General features: G+C 63.4%; 1 protein-coding gene across 3 annotated transcripts in view; it reads right to left on the bottom strand.

The window, feature by feature from the left end:
• CACNA1B (calcium voltage-gated channel subunit alpha1 B) overlaps positions 1–20,164 on the bottom strand; it is a 126,492-nt gene that overhangs the window by 83,267 nt on the left and 23,061 nt on the right. For 2 of the 3 annotated variants that reach the window (XM_090275076.1, XM_090275077.1), the window contains exons 7-15: positions 15,045–15,148; positions 12,346–12,461; positions 11,792–11,848; positions 10,709–10,798; positions 9,848–10,057; positions 7,175–7,287; positions 4,488–4,600; positions 2,742–2,873; positions 2,531–2,603 (exon numbers count right to left, since the gene is read on the bottom strand). In XM_090275076.1, coding sequence (XP_090131202.1) covers positions 2,531–2,603; positions 2,742–2,873; positions 4,488–4,600; positions 7,175–7,287; positions 9,848–10,057; positions 10,709–10,798; positions 11,792–11,848; positions 12,346–12,461; positions 15,045–15,148 — 1,008 coding nt within the window. Of the gene's footprint in view, positions 1–2,530; positions 2,604–2,741; positions 2,874–4,487; positions 4,601–7,174; positions 7,288–9,847; positions 10,058–10,708; positions 10,802–11,791; positions 11,849–12,345; positions 12,462–15,044; positions 15,149–20,164 lie in introns of all 3 variants that reach the window. The other variant, XM_090275075.1, reaches the window with a different exon arrangement.

Genomic DNA, 20,164 nt, shown 5'->3' with positions numbered 1-20,164 from the left:
ACGTCCTTCCCGCATGTATTTCTGGAAAGTACAGGGGACAAAATGACGCCATTGCGTGCCCGGCGCCAAGGAGGAAACTGGCTCACGTTCTGTCGCATCTGCATTGGGTCCCGCACTGCAGCCCGTGAGCCTGGTAAGGACCCAAGTCCGGAGTTCAGCTCCACCCGACAGTAAACACGCCATGCCAGGGCGCTGCTTCCACAGCCCCTGCCATTTCCATCCAATGCCACATCTTCCAAGTCCACCCACATCGGCACATGCCAACGTGCTCACAGCACGAACGCTGCCCAGCCCCGCCCCCAGCTCCCTGCGACGGGCGCCACGGGGTCCCACGGCTGTGCTGTGATGCCTGGCAGGTCGCGTGCCTTTGAGGGTCCCAGAGGCATGCAGAGCGGCGGTCGCAACTTAAACTCAGGCACCGTCACACCCTGTGGCGGTTCCGTCGCGTGGAGGTGAGGGGACATGCCACCTCCTGCATCCCAGGCCGCTTGGTCTCTCCGGTGCCTGGCCAACGACCCGTCTCTTTCTGACTGATGTGGGAGGGTAGCTCCCATGTTCTGGCAGAGGCCAATCCTCTGTCGGTAACAGTTTTTGGAAATATCTTCTGGTTTTTTTCTTTGCTTTTAATCTATTTTTATATTAGAAAAAATGTTTGATATAGTGAAATGTATTCATCTTACAGTTTCTGCTTTTTGTATCCTGTTTAAGAAATTCTTCTCCATCCCAGGTTCACAGAGAGATTTTTGTCTTGTTCAAGTCATTTTAAGTTTGGTTTTCCACATGGAGGTTTCTAAAATAACTGGGGTTGTGGGTACTGCCCTGTGTACCCACTTTCCTGACAATGTGGCCGTGCCCCTTGAAGGAGGCCTTTGTTCTTGGGCACGGCCTCCTGCACAGACGTGGACGTTTTCCTTGGCTCTGCGGTGTGTTCCTTTGATATTTTCTCTTTCCACCTCTCCACCTTCGTGGCTACAGCTTCGTATAAAGTCTTGCGTTAGAGTGGGGTAGGGCGAACCGACTCCCACGTAAAGACGACGCTGGATTCCCAGCGCCGTCCTGTGGGGACCGGGGCCAGGAGCACAGTGACGTCATGGATTCAAGTCGGGACAACTGAGGCCGTCACCATGGGAGGGTTCCCTTTTATCAACAGATCCCTCCACGAGGTCATTTTCTGAGGTCCTTTACCAGCAACTTCTACTTTCACCCATAAAAGTCTTGCCTATTTTTTTGTAGCTTTATTTTTTTTGGCACCTTATAGCTTTTGTTACTACTGTGAATAAAATCTTTCATTTTAGTTGGAGTTTCTAACTGATGTTGTTACACACAGAAGCCATATCTCTGTATGTTGATCTTGCATTCAGCAACGGCAGTGAATTCTCTCATTTCCAACTGACTTTTCCCTCTCTTCTACATAAAGAATCATGTCATTTGCAGATAACACTTGTGTCTGTCCCTTTCCAAACTTCCTTTCTTCTTCTCGTGACACGCCCTCACCGCCTGCACACCAGGTGCCCTTCCTTTTGCTTTCACTGTAACGCTTTCAGGCCGCCTTAGCCTGGGTTCTCCCGAGACCCAGAACCGGAAGGGACAGACACAAGGGACTGGCCGAGGTCCCAGGGCACACAGCCCCCCACGCAGGCTGATGGCGTCGGTCCCAGTCTGAGCCTGAAGCCAGGAGGCCGAGGCCCCACCTGGGGGCAGTCGGGGACACTGCGCACCCCCTGGGAGGACCGCCTTCTCTCTTCCGTCTCCTGACTCACAGGTTAATCCATCCACACATGCGCCCACCAGGAACGTGGGGGCTGGGCACCCGCCGGCTCCGCTGGCAGATGCAGCTGACCATTACACAATCTCCTGTGTGACGTGGGTATGGCCTTTTTAAAATAACCGTTTCGTTGAGCTATAAGTCACATACCACATCATTCGGGCATTTCAGGGCAGAGTTCAAAGGTTTTTAGTGTACCCACACTTCGATCTTAGAATACTTGAATTCCTTCAAGAAAAGAAAGCCACACCTGCTAGCCGGGCCCTGGCCTGGCACACGCAGCCTGCTGGCCTGCCCTGAGAGCCAGCACAGGCAAAACCACCACCCCACCGGCTCAGTGCTGGGCATGGTGCCCCAGCGCCTCGTGGGACAGAAGTGGTCGCTGTGCAGCCCGAGTGGAGCTAGAGCCCTGTGAGGGCAGCATGTCCCAGCGGGAGCCCTGCCAGAGGCTCACGGAGACGCGGGGGCGCATGCGGATGCCAGAGAGGACGGAGCGGTCAGTCTGGGGCGTTTCGCTGCTTCTTCTCAAAGCAGGACAGACAGCTCTGGCCCCAGGTCCCTGGGCTCAGAGAGGAGCTGTGGATGGAAGCTGGGGGCTGCCAGAGAGCGGAGCCCCCAGGGACAGCATCACGGGACAGGGGGGACGTGGGAGCTCATCCCCCACTTGCTCCCCTATGTTTCTGGGAAGTCGGGTCCCAGGCGTCTGGGCTCTGCGGAGGCGCTAACGAGGAGCAGGACGGGAGGGTGCCCGAGCCGGGGCCTTACCTGGAAGACGGTGAGGATGGCGGCGGGGAAGGTGTCAAAGTTGGTCGTCGGCGTCTCATCTTGAAAGTTGAACCTGAGAAAAACACAAGCCCTGTCGTCAGAAGCCAGGAGGACGTGGCCCTCAGCACCAGTGCCGGCCACAGGCTGCCCCGCAGGGAGAGCAGTCCCGGCGGCGCCCACCCCGGCCGCCCGCCCCCGCGGGGCCACGCACTGGCCGCCGAAGAGCTGCATGCCCAGCAGGGCGAAGACCACAATGAACAGGAAGAGCAGGAACAGCAGGCTGACGATGGACTTCATGGAGTTCAGCAGTGACACCACCAGGTTCCGCAAGGAGTTCCAGTACCTGCGGGCGGACGGGGCCGGCGTGAGCGGGGGGCCGCGCCGCGCTGGGGCGGCCAGCTCCGGACCCCTCTGCGCTCACACCAGCAGCGTCGGGACCTTCTAAACCCTGAGAGCCGCACCCGGGAGTGAGGCGGAGCTTTTCTCCAGTTCCGGACCCACCGTCCTCGCCCCCAGAGGCCCATGGGGGCAGCGCGGCCAGCATGTCCCGTGCAAACTCGCCTCCCCAACCGGCGGCTGTCACTCTGCTCAGCAGACACACCTCCCCTCGGGCAGCCACACGGCCAGCTTCACCCCGGCCCCCCAAACAGCCTCCAGGGCCCCTGTGAACTGGGGACAACGGTCCTCAGCCCACAGAGAACCCGCACGAGGACACAGTCACACCGCTGCCCCTGCGCAGACCCCCAGCAGAGGGAGGGCCGCGCGTGGGCTGCAAACCTGGCCTGAGTCCCCTCTCGGACTCTTTTCCTGGCGTCCCCAGCACCCCCCACACCCTGTCAGGTGTTCCTGGAGGCCAGACCCCGAGTCCCTCTCATTGTCCCCAGCACATGGGCCCCCTGAGGCCACCGACAGCCGTGCTGCTGGCCCCTCAGAGTGACTGGCCCCCTCCAGGCACCACCCTCAGCCCGAGCTCCGGGAGACAGGCCGCGCACCCCACGGGGGGAGGGGGACCGGGGCCCCGCAGCCTCGGAGACCCAGGCTGCCACACCGTGTGCCCCACACCCCAGCGGCTCGCAGGGGAGGAGCTTCAGACACCCAGCCACCGGGGGCCCTGCTGTCTGGCCACGGCAGAAGCAGCTCAGGGCTGGAGCCCAGCGGCTGTCAGACCGTGGCTGGGGCGTCTCTCCCTGGTCCTGTCCCCACGGCTCCGCAGTGAGGCCAGATCCCGCCCAGCGGTCCTCACTCACTAACCCCCTCTGCCCAGCCTCAGCCTCCTTGTGGGCAAAGGCTTCCAGAGCGATGCTGACAACCACCTGGGGTCACACTGGGAACACGGAGTGGCCTGGGGACAGGGCCAGGCTGGCTCAGGGCAGCAGGCCAAAGTCCCCTCAGGGCCGGGCCAGTGCGCTGCCAGGAGAAGGACAAGCAGCCTTCCGGTCACTGCTCACTGTGACAGCTGGAAGGTGGGACTGCGGCCTTCAGGAGAGGGCTCATGACAAGGAGTGACCGTTTCCTTTCTATTGGGTGTGTCAGGGGACACTGGTTAATAAAGTCACACAGGTTTCAGGAGTACGTGTCACGTGTACGTTGTGAGCGTGTGGCCACCTCCCCAGGTCAAGTCTCCTTCTGTCACCACTGTCCCCCTTTACCCTCTTCTGTGCCTCCCAACGCCCCTCGCCCAGGAGTGGCTGCCTGACAGGAACAAGCTGACGAGGGCAGAAGCCCCGCTGGCGACACCGAAGGCTATCGGCGTGGCCCCGAGAGGCGCCCCAGACGAGGCCGGCAGGAAGCCGTGCCGCGCGGTTTCACCCCTTTCTGTGTTGACACGACTACCGGCCACAGAAAGAGGTCCCGGCAGCAGGGATCACAGCGGTAGCGCGACTTCCCAACAGCAAGTGCACTGTGGGCTGGCCTCCCACGCGGCCCCACCCCCGCCCAGGAGCCCACGGGGACCTACTTGGTGACCTTGAAGATCCTCAGCAACCGCAGAGCACGCAGCACGCTGATCCCAAAGGAGGTCCCGGGCTTGATGGCGGCCCAGACCACTTCAAAGATGCTGCCCACAATGACCTGCAATGGAGCTGGGGTCAGCCCCGGGGCACACGCGCCCAGTGAGCGTGTCCGCGCAACGTCCCTGCGTGTGCGTGGCCACCTCAGCAGCCCCCGCCCTGCCTGCCGCGCCTGCAGCTGAAGCGCAGGACGCAAACGTCAAGCATCAGTCTCTTCAGTTCCACGGCCTGCACGAGGCTCGTGTGTTATCCAGGGTGTCACCTGCTCACACCCTCCTCCGATAGATCGGCTACCATCAGCGTCCTCACCACGCCCCTGAGAAATGCTGGCCTCCGGGCAGAGGCCCCGGCACACCACGGAGATGTGCCTACGGTCACCAGTGGCCATGAACCTGTTTGGCGGGTCTGGGGATCACACTAGCACCAAGTCTCCCCAAATGCACAGCCACCGCTGCACAGACGTCCACCGTGAACACAGCCGCACCTGCCAGGGGGTGTCAGGTGTGTGCCAACACCCGGGCGCCCTGACAGCCCAGCACCAGCCGTGGCCGGGCAGCACGAGCTGCCACACACAGCCTGGCCGCACCAGTGGCCTCTCTCAGGGCTCACTCAGCTGCCGGCGGGGCCAGGGCTGCAGACAGTTCTCCAAACAGGCTTCCTTCTCGTTGTCAGTCTTGCAGCCCTGCTCCTACAGTTCACGAATTCTCAGACCATGCCCCCTGCGGAGCATGGCAGCCTCTAAGATAACCCGCTGGTGCCCGGCGCCCGGGCTCACCCCCTGGTATAATCCTGTCCCCTGGAGGACTCACTTCCAGCAAACAGGATGTGACAAAAGTGATGGAATGTCACCTCTGAGGTTAGATTTCCCCCCAGGTCACCAGCCGCGGCCTAGGGGGATGCCCACGTGACCAGGAACCGAGGCTGCTGGTGATGGAGGGAGAGAGCCTGGGAGCGGGTCCCCTGAGGCACGTGCCAGGAGGGGAGCCCAGGAGCCGGCCACGATGCCACCTCAGGAGAGACGCTGAGCCAGGACCCCCAGGGAAGCCGCAGCCCTGAGGCCTGGCCCATCAAAATGAGAGGGCATGTTTGTTGCTTTAGGCCATGAAGCTTTGGGACAATTGGTCCCACAGCAAGAGAAACCAGTACAGACCTTGGCAACAGAAAAGGTGCTGCTGTGAGAAAAACCTAGAACCCGGGCGGGTTTGGAAGCGGAGACGGACACCGAGCGGAGCTGCCGCCAGGGGACCGGGCAGCGCGCTGAGCAGGGAGCGTGGCAGGAGGACACTGGGGGCCGCGCTGTCAGCCGCGGGAGCCTGCGGTTCCGTGCGCCACGGAGCTCGAGCTCAGGAAGCGAGCAGACCGCCCGGCGGGCCTCCTTGCTGCCCGGGGCACAGCTGAGGGGACAGGGACAGGGGTGCTGCTCCGTGAGAAGAAGCTGGGACCGGCCGGCCTGGGAACGCGCAGCTGCTCAGGCAGCACACGGAAGGCCGAGCAGGAGGAAGGGCTGGTTTGCCCACCGTTAACCCCGCGCCTTCGTGCTCAGCGAACACTTGGCAAAGCAGGCGAGAGGATGAGACGGGGGAAGGAGTCGCTCCAGTCAATGGCGTGGGGGACACGGGGCTGGTCCAGGCAACAGACCACACCCCAACCAGCATAAACGCCGCGTGGATTAGAGACCGTGGTGGAAGACTGGGAACCACAAAACTCCTAAAAGAAAACGGACAGTAAGCTCTGACTTTGATCTCCGAAATATTTTTTTCTGATAGACCTCTGGGGGCCTGGGAAACAAAGGAAAAACATAAGGAAATGGGACTCCATCAAACTCCAAAGTTTGTGCACAACAAAGGGAACCATCAACAAAGCAGAAGGACGGCCCACTGAGTGGAGGGAGACACTTGCCACTGATGCACCCGACAAGGGGTTAATATCCAAAATCCATAAAGAACTCATACAGCTCAACACCAAAAAAACACACACCCTGATTTAAAAAATGGGCAGAGGGCTGACCTGAACAGACACCTCTCTGAAGAGGACACCCTGCTGGCCAGACACGTGAAGAGCTGCTGACCGTCACTGACCGTCAGACACGCAGATCGAAATCACGAGGCGCCACCGCACGCCTGTCAGGATGGCCACCCTCGGCGAACCCATCAACTGCTCGTGCCGGCCGGACGAGGACGTGGGGGCAGGGAGCACCCATGCCTGGCAGCCGCGGGTCTCCTTCCCCACGAGACCGGGCACCTGAGGCCAGGGAGCCTGGGCTCCCTCACGGACGCCCCTGAGTTCAGCCACGCAGCCCTGGGCCCCGGCGACTCGGCCACACGAGGAGCATCCTGGGAGGGCTGGCCCGCCGCAGCGCTGGCCGCAGGAGCTGGTTAAGTCCCCTCTGCCCGCACCGCGGCTCCAGGTCCCACCCTGGCTGCTGGGGACTCTGCAGGGACCCCTGTCCTCGCTTTGCAGGCAGCGCCTTCAGTGCTCAGGACAGCTGGTCCCGGCTCGGGGCTCGGACGCCCGCCTCGCTTCAAAGCTGCCCCGACCACAGAGGGTGATGAAGGGTCCGGGCCGCCTCTGCCCGACCCCACAAACGGAGCAGGCCACCAGCACTGACTGAGCCCTGCTCAGGCCGCCCACTCACCCCAAAGTCGAAGCAGTTGAAGGAGGACCGGAAGTAGCTTCTGGGCCCCAGGCCGTACATCTTCAGGGACATCTCTGTGAGGAAGAGACCCAGGAAAACAAACTCTGCAAAGTCTAGGAGAAGCCGGAGAAGAGGGGGTTAGCTCGGGGCTTCCTCCCAGCTGCGCCAGCCCAGACCAGGGCACCAGGCCCCGGGCCTCGCAGGGTCGAGCTGTCCAGGCCCGGTCTGCGGCCCCGAACTCCAAAACCTCAGCCAGAACGGGAATAAATAAGCAGGGGACTGGGAGGGACGCAGACAGGTGCTCATTCCAGTTTGCACGGCGGTGAGTGGCTGGTGCCACGGGACCCGGGGGTGGGCTCGGAAGTGAGCTCCGGGCTTGGGCTCAGGAGTGTGGACTGGAGCCCAGGGCACCCGGGCTGGGCATCCCTGGACCCACCGGGCCGCTCAGTCCCTCCGCTGCTCCACGCAGAGGTGGCCGGCGGAGTCCCCTCCCCACAGCACCAGCTAGGTTTTAGCTTCGTGCCCGGCTCGCCCCACTAACTGGCACGCATCTCCGCAGCCTCAGCATCCCCAGCCCTGGGCAGCCCAGCACTGGCTCTGAGTCCCACAGAGGCTCCCGTGGCTGCTGCCTTGGGACCAAAGGAAGGACACGCTGGAGCTGAGAGCATGCCGGGAGCCGAGGCGCGGACACAGCCGCTGACCCAGCCTGAGCAGAGGCCACAGAGGCAGAGTGAGAAGAACTGGGCCGTGGCCAGCAGGAGACGCCACCAGCTCAGCCACGGGCCACACCGGGAGCTCCAGGCATCAGCTCAAGTCCTTGTCTTTGACCCTCCTGCCCAAGTGCCGACAGGAGCAGCTCGTTACCGCACGCAGCAGGCCAAGGCCGCCGTGGCCTCCAGCCGGCTCAGAACCCAGGGCAGGGCCCGGCGCAGAGCGCCAAGGCTGTGGGGAGCTGTGGAGGGTCAGCTCAGGGCAGCCACGAGCCCAGGCTTCCCGGGGCCTCTGCACCTCCAGCAGGTCCTGGTGAGACAGACCACGGACGAGGGGCCTCGTGGCTCCTGCCGTCCCCGCGCACCCCGCAACCAGCTTGCTCCCCAGCTCTGCACCGCGCTGCAGAGGACTCCGCAGCACCACGGGTCGGCCTGCAGCAGCAGGGGCCGGCGCCAGCGGAAGGAGCAGCAGCACTGCCCACGGACGGACACGTGGCCTGAGGACATGGGCCATCCATCCGCCCCTGGGAGCAAGCCCGGCTCCTGAAGCCAAAACACCCCCAGAGCACCCAAGCCAGGCCCCGCAGAGGCTGAGAGGCCCAAGCCAGAGGCATGGACTCCTGCTGACCCCCAGGCAGGCCGGACAGCAGGCGGGGGGGGGGAGGGGGGCAGGGCTGGGCCTGCAGTGCAGCTCACACGGCCCAGCAGCCTGGAAGGACCCCAGGCTCCTGGCGACCGGGTCCCAGAGCCGCCCGGCATGAGGCCACAGGGCACCTGCCCTTGCCGCTTGCGGCTGCCCCCAAGGAGCTCAGGTCCTGGGAAGCGGCGACAGAGACGGAACTTCAGCCACCAATACACGCCTGCAAGCTGGAGCTGCCCGGATGCTCCCCCTGCTGCCCGGCAGACTGGCGAGAGCAGCCCGCGAGGGACACGGAGGACGTGCCCCAGGCGAGATGGTGGCAGGCTCGGTGCAGCCCAGCCTGCGCCCTCCGGGAGCTGTGCCGAGTGTCCATGGGGGGCTGCCTGTGCTCTCTGCGCCCATTGCCTCTGTCCTTCCCCGCAACCCATGTCAACACAGATGTGGGAAACGGGCCTGGAGCCCCCCAGCATAGCCGCCCCCGCCCACATGACCAAGTGGCCTGGGGAGCGATCCGGGTCCACAGCTCCCATGAGCCCTTCAGGAGCCTCCGGGCTCCGTGGCCCCACAGAGGGGTGTGAGGCTGGCCCACCCGGGACTGGGAGTCAGGGGCACCTCAGGAGGCTTCAGGCACACAGGGCTCCCCAGAGAGAGAAAGGCCCTTGGGGACCCCCAAACCAGCCCCGTCTCTAGAGCAGCCACAGACAGCAGGGCGGGTGCGCACCTCTGAGCCCGGGAAGGCAGGGGGCGGGGAGGGGGGTGCAGGTGGTGACCACAGCACAGACAAGAATCGTCGGGGGGGTCCCCGTCTCGCAACCTCGTGAGCTCTTCCAGCGCCGTGTGGCCTGCAGAGCCCTGGGGTATGAGCCCTGCCCCTCCCAGCTTCCTCTAGGACAAGCCACGACGCAGACCCCGCAGCTCACGGACACTGCGCTGCCAGTCAGCCCTGGTCACGGACACACCAGGGTCCAGCCAATCCAGAGGAGCACGAAAACAGCCAGGGCGCAGTGGGAGTAGCCGCCTCAGGGCAGAGTGGAATGAGCAGCTGTGCGCCCTGCACCGTAGACCTGAAGTCCTTACAAGGGAGGACACAGGGCTGCTTGGTCACCCCACGAGCTTCCTCCCCAGGGTGCCTGGCCCCTCCTCGCTTCACACTGCCCAGCGGGTGGGGCTCTAGCCAGATCAGCTGGGTTCCCAGCACACGGCCAGCTCTGCAGGGCCCGGGCAGCCGGGGGCACTTCAGTCAGGGCCGAGGTCCCGCCCAGGGCTCCGGGCTGGAGCGGGAGGCGGTGTGGGGGGTGGGGCGGGGCCGGCCCAGCTACGTACACAGCGCCGTGGTGAGCCCCTGCGGCTGGTTGTAGTGCACCATGGCCACACAGAGCGTGTTCAAGGCCACCACACACAGCACCGCCCAGTAGAAGCTCTGCGCCTTCACCATGCGCCGCACAAAGAACCGGAACATCTTCTCCTTTCTGCGGAAGTAGGACGAGCCCTCCATCTTCCCACTCTTGAGGCTGGCTCGGGCGAAGGGGGACCCTGGGGAGAGGGTCTCGCTGAGCACATGTGGGGCCAGCAGCCCCAGGGCACGTGCCCCTCTGCCGAATGTGCCCTCGCCCCTCCCAGCAAGATCCCCTGCAGGGACACTCGCCCCCGCAGCCTGCTGTGGGCCCTGGCCCTGCCCCGGAGCACAAAGGAGAGCCGGGGTCTCCGTGGCTGCACCCTTGGGTGCCGCCAAGAGGGCTCGCCCCACACTCCCTGCTCCTCCCCATGGCCTGGGAACCCGGCTGCATCGGACACGTGGACCCTCTAACAGGCCAGCAGCCGCGGGGCCTCCTGGGACACGGAGGCCAGACAGGGGCTTAGAGGGAGCCAGCCAGCAACTTTCAGTCCCTGCAGAGGGAGTGACACACACGGCCCAGCCGTGGGATGTGACGGAGGCTCCGTGTCCACGGGGACGGCAGAGCCCAGCGCAGGCTGCAGCCCGCACCACGCAGCTCAGGCCGGCTGGAAATCTGAGTGCAGGCCCAAGAACGCTGGGCTTCCTGCGGCACAGTGGGCTCGGGACTGGCTGACTTTGGGGGGTGGGCAGTGGGGAAGGAGGGGACGGGGGCCCCAGAGAGCTGGGCAGCCGGGACCACCATCTCTGGGCAGGTACGGGCTCACAGAGCCGGTGGCCGCAGGGCTCACCCGCAGCGCAGAGCTCTGCCAGCCGGTCCTGGCCCTCCTCGGCGTGGATCAGGTCGTTCCGGCTCTTCTTGGCGGCCGCTCTCTTCAGCACTGCTTTAAACAAAGGGCAGAGGGGACACCTGAGCCAGAGCCAGGCTGGCCAGCCTCAGGCGGGCGGCGCTCAGCAGAGGACGCCTCGTCCTCTGGGGACCTGGGCCTGTCCTCGTCTCCTGCGTGGAGCTGCAGGTGAGGGACACGGGGTGGCTCCTGGCCCCTCTGGGCCCTTCCTGGTCCTCAGAGCAAAGGCACAGGAGCTCTGAGGGTGGCCCCACGTTCCCTTCTCTCCACAACGGCGTCCGTGGGGAAGGCCTTGCTGCCAGCGTGCCAGGAAACGCCGGCGGGAGCCAGGCCAGGCAGCAGACATGCTCACGGCGCTGGGTGTGGCCCAGCTGACACCACGGTGGGCACCAGGCTGTCTGACCCGGCCCAAGCAGAAGTGTGGAGACAGCCACCGCCCTGGCCCAGTGGCCCCAGGTTGTGCTGCGTGTGCCCCCGTGGCCACTGGGGCAGCGTCACCCTGAGCCCTGGAGACGGAGCTAGCTGGGTGTGACTAGCTGGTTAAAGCTTCTGGAAGCAAAGCTCTCCCATAGACAGACAGTCCATGATGAGGGACACGTTTTAGTTCCTGCTGACCGACAGGGGGCAGTACCAGCCCCGTCTGACTATCGGGCACTTGAACTGTGCTGAGGGAGGCGGAGAAACTGTGTCTTCCCCTCCACGTCGTTGTGGGGTCTTTCCATGTAAACTCACAGTCACACATAAGCGGCCACGCTGTGCCGCCCGGGCTAAGACTGCAGCACACGTGGCTGCGCTGTGTGAGCCCACCGCCAGCCACGGCCACGCTGGCCCATGGCACGCGGCCGACTGCCACAGGACCACCCTCCAGGAAGGGCTCTGCCAGGCCCATGTGCGCGTGTCCCGGACGGGCAGGTGCCTGGCCTAGCAGACAGCATCATGCACCAACATGCAAGCGCACACACTGGGCGCCACCCACGGGCCGCCAAGCTCTCTTGCCGGGTAACAAGTGCCCACGACGGAACCTACCATCCAGAGGGGACTTCTCCTCCGCATTCCTGTCCTCCTCGGCCAGCATGACCTCCTCTGCAGGGAGACATGGCCTCAGGTCAGAGCCCCCCTGTCCCGACCCCGAAGCCTACAAGATCCTGCCTTCTCAGAAGCCTCAGAGCTTCTTCTATCAGGAAAGACACCCCCTCTGTGTCCCAAAGGGCCACTCACAAGTCACCTCCCTGAGCACAGCTGTCCCACGAGGGGAGCTAACCCCAAGGAGGCCCCTGAGAAACCTCCCGCTGTACCACGGGGGCCCCACCCAGAGGAAGGGGCACCGGCCTGGGCCAGGCGAGGGGGTTAGGAACTCCAGGTCTGGCGGGCACAGAGCCAGGGCACAGGAGGGGCTCGGGTCAAGGGCAGCAACAAGGTGAAGGCTGGGCTGGGGTCAGACCTTGGTGAGCTGGAAAGAAACACCTTTTCCCTGCAAAACTCTTCCAGGAAACTCAGCTCTCCTCACTAGACTAGTCTTGTCCCCCCGGGTCCGGGCACCCCAGCTGGCAGCCAGGGCACGGCAGCAGCCCAGCTCTCACCGGCCTTGAAGATCCACTCCAGGTACCCATTAAGCTCCCGCTCGATCTGCTGCTGCCGCCGCAGCTTCAGGAAGGCCCGGCGGTTCTCGACCCGCTCACGCTCCTTCGCGAACTCTCTGTGATGCAGCAGCCGAAAGCGCACAGGTCAGGGGTGCAGGGGCTGAGACAGGAGGTGTGGCCACAGGCCGCCCTTCCTGTAACCACACCCTGGCCTCTGACCTGAGCTGCAGAGGGCCCAGCTGCCCCTCCTGCCACACCGGCCCACAGGGACAGCACCTCGGTGCCCTTGAGGGGCCCCCGGGGGCAGGGACCAGGCCATATGCCCTGCCTAGAGCAGGCCTGGCCCACTGCTGCCCTGCAGACACTCCCGGACAAGAAGCCCCGGTTGGCTAGGGATGGGCGGGGAGGGAAGAGGAGAGCAGAAGAGGGGCTGGGTCAGGGCAGGCTGGAGAGGAGGGGGAAACACTCTCCAGCCCGTGAGCCTCCCCCGAGCCCGGAGGCTTGCAATGGGCCTCTGGCCTGCTTGACCTCCAGCAAATGCCACTCAGCCCGGTGTCCAGGCTCCCGGTGCCAGAGGAGGCTGTCCACACACACACACACGCACACCCATGCACATGTACACCCACACACACCTTGCACACACACACCTGCGCACGCATACACCCATGCACACAGCAACTCGTGCACACGCACATGCATGTACACACACATGTACACCTGCGTGCGTGCACACACCTGTACACGCATGTACGCCCGTGCACATGTACACCCACACACCTGCGCAGCATACGCCCATGCACACAGCACTCGTGCACACCCACACACATGTACACCCACATGCACACACCTGTGCACACACGCACCCGTGCACACATGCACACGTGCATCCAGGCTCGCCCAGCTTTCTCCGTGCAGCCCGGGCGCAGGATCTGGACCCCCGGGTCAGCGCGCAGACACCACAGCCCGGCAGCCTGTTCTCAGCCGAGAGGCTGTTTCCTGTCCAGGAAAAGCAGCTCCAGGCTGGGGGCAGGGGGCCCGGTGGGCCTGCCTCCTGGCACTCAGCCTGGGAGAGGGAGAGTGTAGCTCTGAGCAGGGCTGAGCCCCAGCTGGGCTGGAGGCCCCCAGGGCCTGAGTTGCAGCCCCCCTGGCCGTGGAAGGAAAGGGCTGCGCCTGGCTGACCTCTCCCCACAAGCCCTGAATCTACAGACCACAGGGTACCCAAGGGTCGGAGGGTTTGGGGGCAGGGGCAGGGTGGCCTGAGAGCCACCAGAAGGCCCCACCCACCTCAGGTCACAGCGCCCTGCTCCTCGGGGGTGCAGGGAAGGGTGAGAGCCCTTCAGAAGGAGAACCGCCGAGTCTCCCGCCCACCCACCCAGACAGGGCCGAGCTGCAGCTGCCGGACCAGCTTCCCTGAGCCAGGATGCCAGGGAGGCGCCCGGTGAGGGACCCACACGCTGTGCATGGATCCCTAGCTTTAGAGGCCCCACACTGGGCTGGAAGACAACCTTGGGGTCCCTCGGCTGGACCCGGATACCCGCTAGGGGGCTCTGCTGAGATGATCAGGAAAATCACCCCCAAGGACGCTCACAGGGGCCTGTGACCAGGCCCCCCAGGCTCCACCCACCCTCGTCCCTCCTGCACCTTCTCCAGGGGGCACTGCTCAAAGCCACCCCCACCCCCCACCAAGCACTGTCCCTGGACCGAAGCCCATGTTCCCCACAGCCTGGCTGCTGGCCGGCCCAGCCCTCTCACCACCACACGCAGGCCAGGCTTGGAGCGCCCCAGGACCTGAGCATCCCCAGCTCTGAGCAGCCCCAGCTCTGAGCACAGGTACCACACCAGCTCTTGTCCACCTGGGAGGCCCCTCCCTCCTCTGCCAAGCTCATCCCTGGTGCCCTTTGGGTCTCAGCAGAGATGTCTTCCCGCAAGGTGCCTCCTCGGAGCCCCTGCCTCCCAGCTCAGACCATGCACTTCCCCACGGGCTTCCACACCTGTCCCCAGCGCTGGTCCCCACGCAGGAGCTTTCAGAGACACACTAGTGACCATCACACCCCTTTCTGGAGAGAACCAAAGCTAGGGACACGTTCCAGAGCCAGAGCACAGAGGCCCCGGCCCTCACCACTGTCCTTTCTGTGGCTGTTCCTTTCCAGGCCAGCGTGACAGCTGCCCCTTGGGCCCCCAGGCTCTCCTCCAGCCCACCGTAGGGGCCCCCCAGTACCCGCCCACGCAGGCAGGAGGGCCCTGTGTGCCCACCCCCTCCCAGTGTGGGGACCAGGAAGCACCTTTCCCAAGGAGGGCCCCCAGCTTCACTCCCTCCCCTGTCCTCTTCTGGGGCTCAGCAGAGAGATGACGGGGGGCAGGGCTGGGCTGGAGAGCCCACAGCCAGCACAGCTGAGACTCAGGACCGCTCCAGCCATTCTCCGGTCACCACTGCTGCCCAAAACCCACCACAGACCCAGTTAGAGGTGGTGGCGGCCCCTCCCCCACGTCAGAGGCCAGGGTGCAGGCCAGGGACAGCGACGGTCAGGGTCAGGGGGCGGGCAGCACAGAGAGAAGCTGGCTAGCACTCAGGACGCAGGAGTGCCACCCCAGGTCAGGCCAGGTCGCAGGCCAGGCAACCCCCACCCCCACCACCACCACCGTCACACACGCCGATGCCTGACGCCACGCCTGGGAGCACAGCCCTCGCAGTCTCTTACCCCGACAGCACCCCCAGCACCAGGTTGAGCATGAAGAAGGAGCCGATGATGATGAGGGGGATGAAGTACAGCCAGTTCCAGGTGTTGCCAGCAGCATCGTTGGTCTGGAAGCAAGAGGAGATGAGGAAGGACGGGGACAAGACACAGCTCTGGCCATGGAGGCGCCCCTGCAGCATCCAGGCAGGGAGGGGCCGGGCCAGACCCACACTCAGACCTGCCTGCTTTTCCCACCCAGCTCTCCCTGCAGCTGGGGTTCCCAGAGGACTAGGGACCCTCAGCGCTGGCCACTGCCCAGTGTGCTGAGCAGCCACGGAGCAGCCTGAGGGAGCAAAGGCTGCTGGGGACCCCGAGGGCCGCATGCTGGCTCTGCCAGGGACCCCAAGGGCCGCACGCTGGCCTCGGCCCAGACACCCCCTCCCCTCCCCTGGCTGCTGCTGTGTGGAGCCCACGGGCCCCGAGGCCCGAGTCTGACCTTCTGTCTGCAGCACCTTCCACAGCTCCGAGGCAGGGAGCCCCGGCCACATGTCCCCAGATCAACAGCAAGCCCCCAGATTGCCGGGGAACATTCTGGCCACGTGCCTGGCCCCAGACAGTCTGCACTCAGGCGTGGCCTAAGCCACTGAGTGCAAGGGGGGCAAGGAGGGCGGCAGCCCTCAGAAGGGCAGGCTCTGCGGACCGCAGCTCATCTCCGGCGGCTCTGTGGGTGCACAGGCCCCAGGCAGCCTGGATGACGGGCGAGAACCTTTCACTCCACAGCATCCAGTGCCAACGGGAGCCGACCGTGCGGGCTGCTGCAGCAGGCGGCCACCGCCCTGTGCGCCTGTCTCCGGAGGGAGCGCAAGTCCAGGGCCAAGGCCTGGGCGGGACAGAGGCGGGGGACAGCCCTGGGGGATGCCCACCCTGCGGTGTCTGCTGGCCCGGCAGGACTTACAGGCTCTATGCCCGAAGGTCCCGGGCCCCTGGAACGATGGCAGCTTGTGGCCCCTGATTCCTGGGCCCTGACCCTGAACAGACACCCGACTCCCAACAGGAAGTGCCGTCTGTGCCCCGGACCACACTTCTGCCAGACCTGGGGGCTGTGACGACCACCAAAGCCACCAAGCTCCCTGGAGGCCACTCCCCAAAGCTGTCTCCATCCCAGGAAACGGGAACACTGCTGCTTCTCCCCGTGTTGCCCACTCAGAGACGGGGCTCCCGAGACCTCCCCTCTCTAACCAGCGGCCACGCCACGCCCTCTCATCTCAGAAACAAAACAAGCAGGACTCTACTGCTGGGAAGGTGGAGGAGACACTCTTCCCTATTCCTCCGCCAAGGACAACAAACACCCGGACGGCACCTGAAGAGCTCAGACAAGACGGACCTGAGAAGGTGGTGAGAAGGAAAGGAAGACCAGCCGGGGCCCCGCCAGCCGCGGGGAGGTTCCCAGGCTGCCACTTGTCTGCTTGTATCCGACTCGCAGCTGAAGCATCTGCAGCCTGGAAGGGCCGACAGGCCCAGGAAAGAATCCGGCAACAGAAGCTCTCTCACCAGAGGGCAAGGGGCGGCCAGCGAGGCAGGCGGCTCCGACGACACCTGCACTAGGCCCGCCGCGACCCCGCAGGGAGCCTGGCCTGCCACTCGGCCGCCACGGTGCCAGCCTGCCCACACCCCCAGACCAGGGTGATGTCAGAGAACAGCAAGCAGGGAGGCGGGGCTTTCCGCCCTGAGAAGGGGGTGATGAGCCCTCTCCTACCGCCCCGCCGTGGGGGGCTTCTGCTCTCACGTGGCGGTAACGAGACACACACCGCCCCTGAGGTGTGGTCTGAAGGGCCTAGTGGGGGTCAGGACTTCCACCCCCCACGCAGCAGAAAGAGGACATCTGGAGGGAAATTTTAAAACAGACTGAACTGAATGAAAATGAAAATACAATACATCAAGTCAGAAGGACACAGCCACAGCAGCACCAAGAGGTAAAGTCATAGCATTAAACACAGGCATTACAAAAGGGGAGAAGTCTCAAACCAACCATGTAAGCTTGCACCTCGGGGAGCTAGGAAAAGAAGCGCCACATAAACCCAAGCCAAGCAGCAGAAAGTGAGCAATAAAGGCGAGACCAGAAATTAACAAAACTGAAAACCAAAATAATACAGAAGGTTGATTTTTTAAAAGTTGGTTCTTTGAAAACAGTCAGTGAAGCTGATACCTCTCTGACCCAGAAGGAAAGAAAGAGAAAACACAACTCCTCCTCTCAGGGCTGAAACGGGCGGCCGCCGCAGGCCCGGCAAGCGCTGCCCAGGGGAGGCGGAGGCACCACCCACGGGTGCTGTGCGTGCGGCCGACCAGTCCCTCACAGCACGAACCACCTCAGCTTGCCCAACATAAAGCAGATACACTGAACAGTCCCATAATTATTAAGGAAAGGAAAGTTGTAATTTTAAAACTTGCCCCCCACCAAGGATATATTGATCAATGGAATAGAACTGCCGATCCAGAGATAAAGCCTTACATTTACGATCAATTGATACTTTCACAAGGGTGTCAAGACAATTCAGCGGGGAAGGAGTGGTCTCTCTAACCAGTGCAGCAGGGACAACGGGGTCTCCACACGTCAGAGGAAGCTGGACGCTCCCTCCCCGCATCCACAGAAACTAACGCAAAGTGGACCACAGGCCTCGATACAAGGACAAAACCTAGAAAACTCTAAAAATAAATCATCGTGACTTTGGATGAGATAACAACTCTCAGGTGTAACACCAAAAGACAAGTGGTAAAAAGAAACAAGGAAAAATCGCCCTTCATCAAAATAAAAATCTTTCGTGCTTCCAGTGAGAACATCAGGCAGGAAAAGGCAACCCGTAGAATATGAAACGTTCCTGCGAGTCATGAGTCTGATACAGGTCTAGACCCACGATGTTCCAGGGACCCTTACAGGCCAATAATAAAATGACGAGTGACCCTACTTTTAAACGAGCAGCGGATCTGAACACACTTTCACCCGCAGAAGACCCACAGCAGGCACGACGGGGCTGCAGGAGGCCCTTCAGTGATGGAGAAGGAGCATCTGGAATGTATAAAAGCTCCTCAGGAAAGAACGATCCCAGCAGGCCCACCCTCTCACATACCCACCTGCATACTCAGCACCCCACTGGGACAAGATGGTCACTGAAAACGTCACAGGCCAACGCAGAACACCGGGGCCCCCCACTCTTTGCAGGAACGAAACCGAGCAGACACCTGGCTCCCACCTCTCCCCTCCGCACTGAAAGGCACCCCCTCCCCAGTGGCTGAGGCCACCCCACTTGGTTCTCAATCCGGTCTCGGTCCCACGAGCTGGCATCAGGCGAGCCCATCCTGCGCCCACTTCAGCACACACAGCCTGTGCCTGGCTCAGGGCGTTACGTGGTTACTAGTCGGGACAATGAACATGTCAGAAGCACGCGTATGTAATCGCAAAGCCACACTGCCTCCCTCCCGTGGCCCTGCGGGTGGCCGTGGCCCGGAAGAGAGCCTGGGCACGTGCTGAGCAACAGAACACGTGCGGCAGCCTCTTCTAGTAGGAAAGTCTCGATTCAGTCACTCTGTCTGGTCCCAGCAGCTAAGGAGTGGGTCCCCGTGCTCTGCACGGAGGGGCCGGCCACAGCTAGGGACTGTCAGCAGGGAGGGACACACACCTCCTCTGTGCCCCGGGGCCCGGCCTTGGCTCTCCTGCCGCAGCCACCGTGGGGGCTCGACCCCAATGCCACCAAAGCCTGGGAGGGAGGAGGGGGCAGGCAAGCTCTTCCTTCTTGCCCCTGCCCTGCCCTTCGAGAACTTGAGAACTGGACTCTCAGCCCAAGGGGCGTTCACTGCTGACTTCACTTCCTTTCCAAATGCAGGGAGCCCTCTCGCCTCTCGCTGGAGCAGTCCCCTCCACTGCGGCCACCAGGTTTTCAGGAGTCCGCTCTGAGCAGGCATCTCCATTGAGACCCCATCGCCCCCTTGTCAGAATTCACAGGGGCTGCTGGCTACCCCCTGTCCCCTGGCTACAGCTGGTCCACAGACGCCCTGTCTCCTGGCTTCTGACACAGCGTGTGCCCTGCAGCACAAGGAGCATGCGTCTGTGGGGGCCGGGACACTCATGTACCGGGCTGGGGGTGAGGGCCCGGCTCTCCCTGCAGAGAGCCCTCTTCAAACACCCTGTCTGACCACCAACAACTGGCCCCTGAGCCCTTGGTGTGGACAGTGGCCACCAGCGTCACATGGCCATGTCCGGGGGCCCCCAGCCCGCAGCCACTGTGTATCAGCCCTGCACACACCCTCACAGGTCTTTTCAAAGCAGTGCCCTACCAAGCCCCGGTTTACGGAAGGCCTCCTGCCCTCCCTAGGACAGACAGGTAGCATCACAGGGCGTGGCCGGCACCCCTTGGGGCCGTGGCGGCACGCGCTGGACGAAGCCTCTGAGGCCCTTTCCTGACCACACCTCCTGCCCTTGGTCTAGTTCTTGCCGCCCCCTCCCCAGAAGCCCAGACCCACATCAGAGTCACGGAGTCATGCGGCCTCCTGCCAAGCCCCAGGGAGCACTGGGGTGGTGCGGGCCTGCCCTGCGTCCCTCATTCGGGTGAGGCTGGCAGGGATGTGACCAGCACACAGCTATTTTTAGGGTCCGTCTTTGTGGAAATTGTTCCTTGATCTGCTGTAGGGAGAGAACAGCCAAGCTCTCCCTCGCTGCCGCCTTTGTCCCTCAGGCCAACAGAGCTGCATCAGACGCAACTCCACAACGGAACCTCGTCCACCAGACCCTGGGCCAGCTCCCCCGACTCCCCTTCTGCCGGCCGCCCGCCTGCTCACGGGCATTTACGAAGCACCTGCTGAATGCCCAGCCCCGAGACTCACCAGGCCCCCTGAGCCCATGGAGGAGGCACAGAGCAGAGGGTCCCTGTCTGTCCCTGTCCGCCAGTCCACTGCCACACCACTGCAGGGCTCCAGGGGCCTGCAGCCAAGCCCCACACTAGCACACAAGCAAGGATTCAAAGGGACGTGAGCACCGTGTGCTCCAGGGCCCTCCCACCGCAACATCTGCACAGAACACGCCCTGTAGCTACGTCAGACCTAGCAAGCCACCAGCCTGAGCTTCCCGGCCAGAGACCAGCTTCCTGGCTCCC

The sequence above is a fragment of the Furipterus horrens genome, unplaced genomic scaffold, assembly GCF_987537825.1.
Source record: "Furipterus horrens unplaced genomic scaffold, mFurHor1.1.pri manual_scaffold_4, whole genome shotgun sequence".
In the NCBI taxonomy this organism is placed as follows: domain Eukaryota; kingdom Metazoa; phylum Chordata; class Mammalia; order Chiroptera; family Furipteridae; genus Furipterus; species Furipterus horrens.
This window is presented reverse-complemented; position numbering and strand designations above follow the sequence as displayed.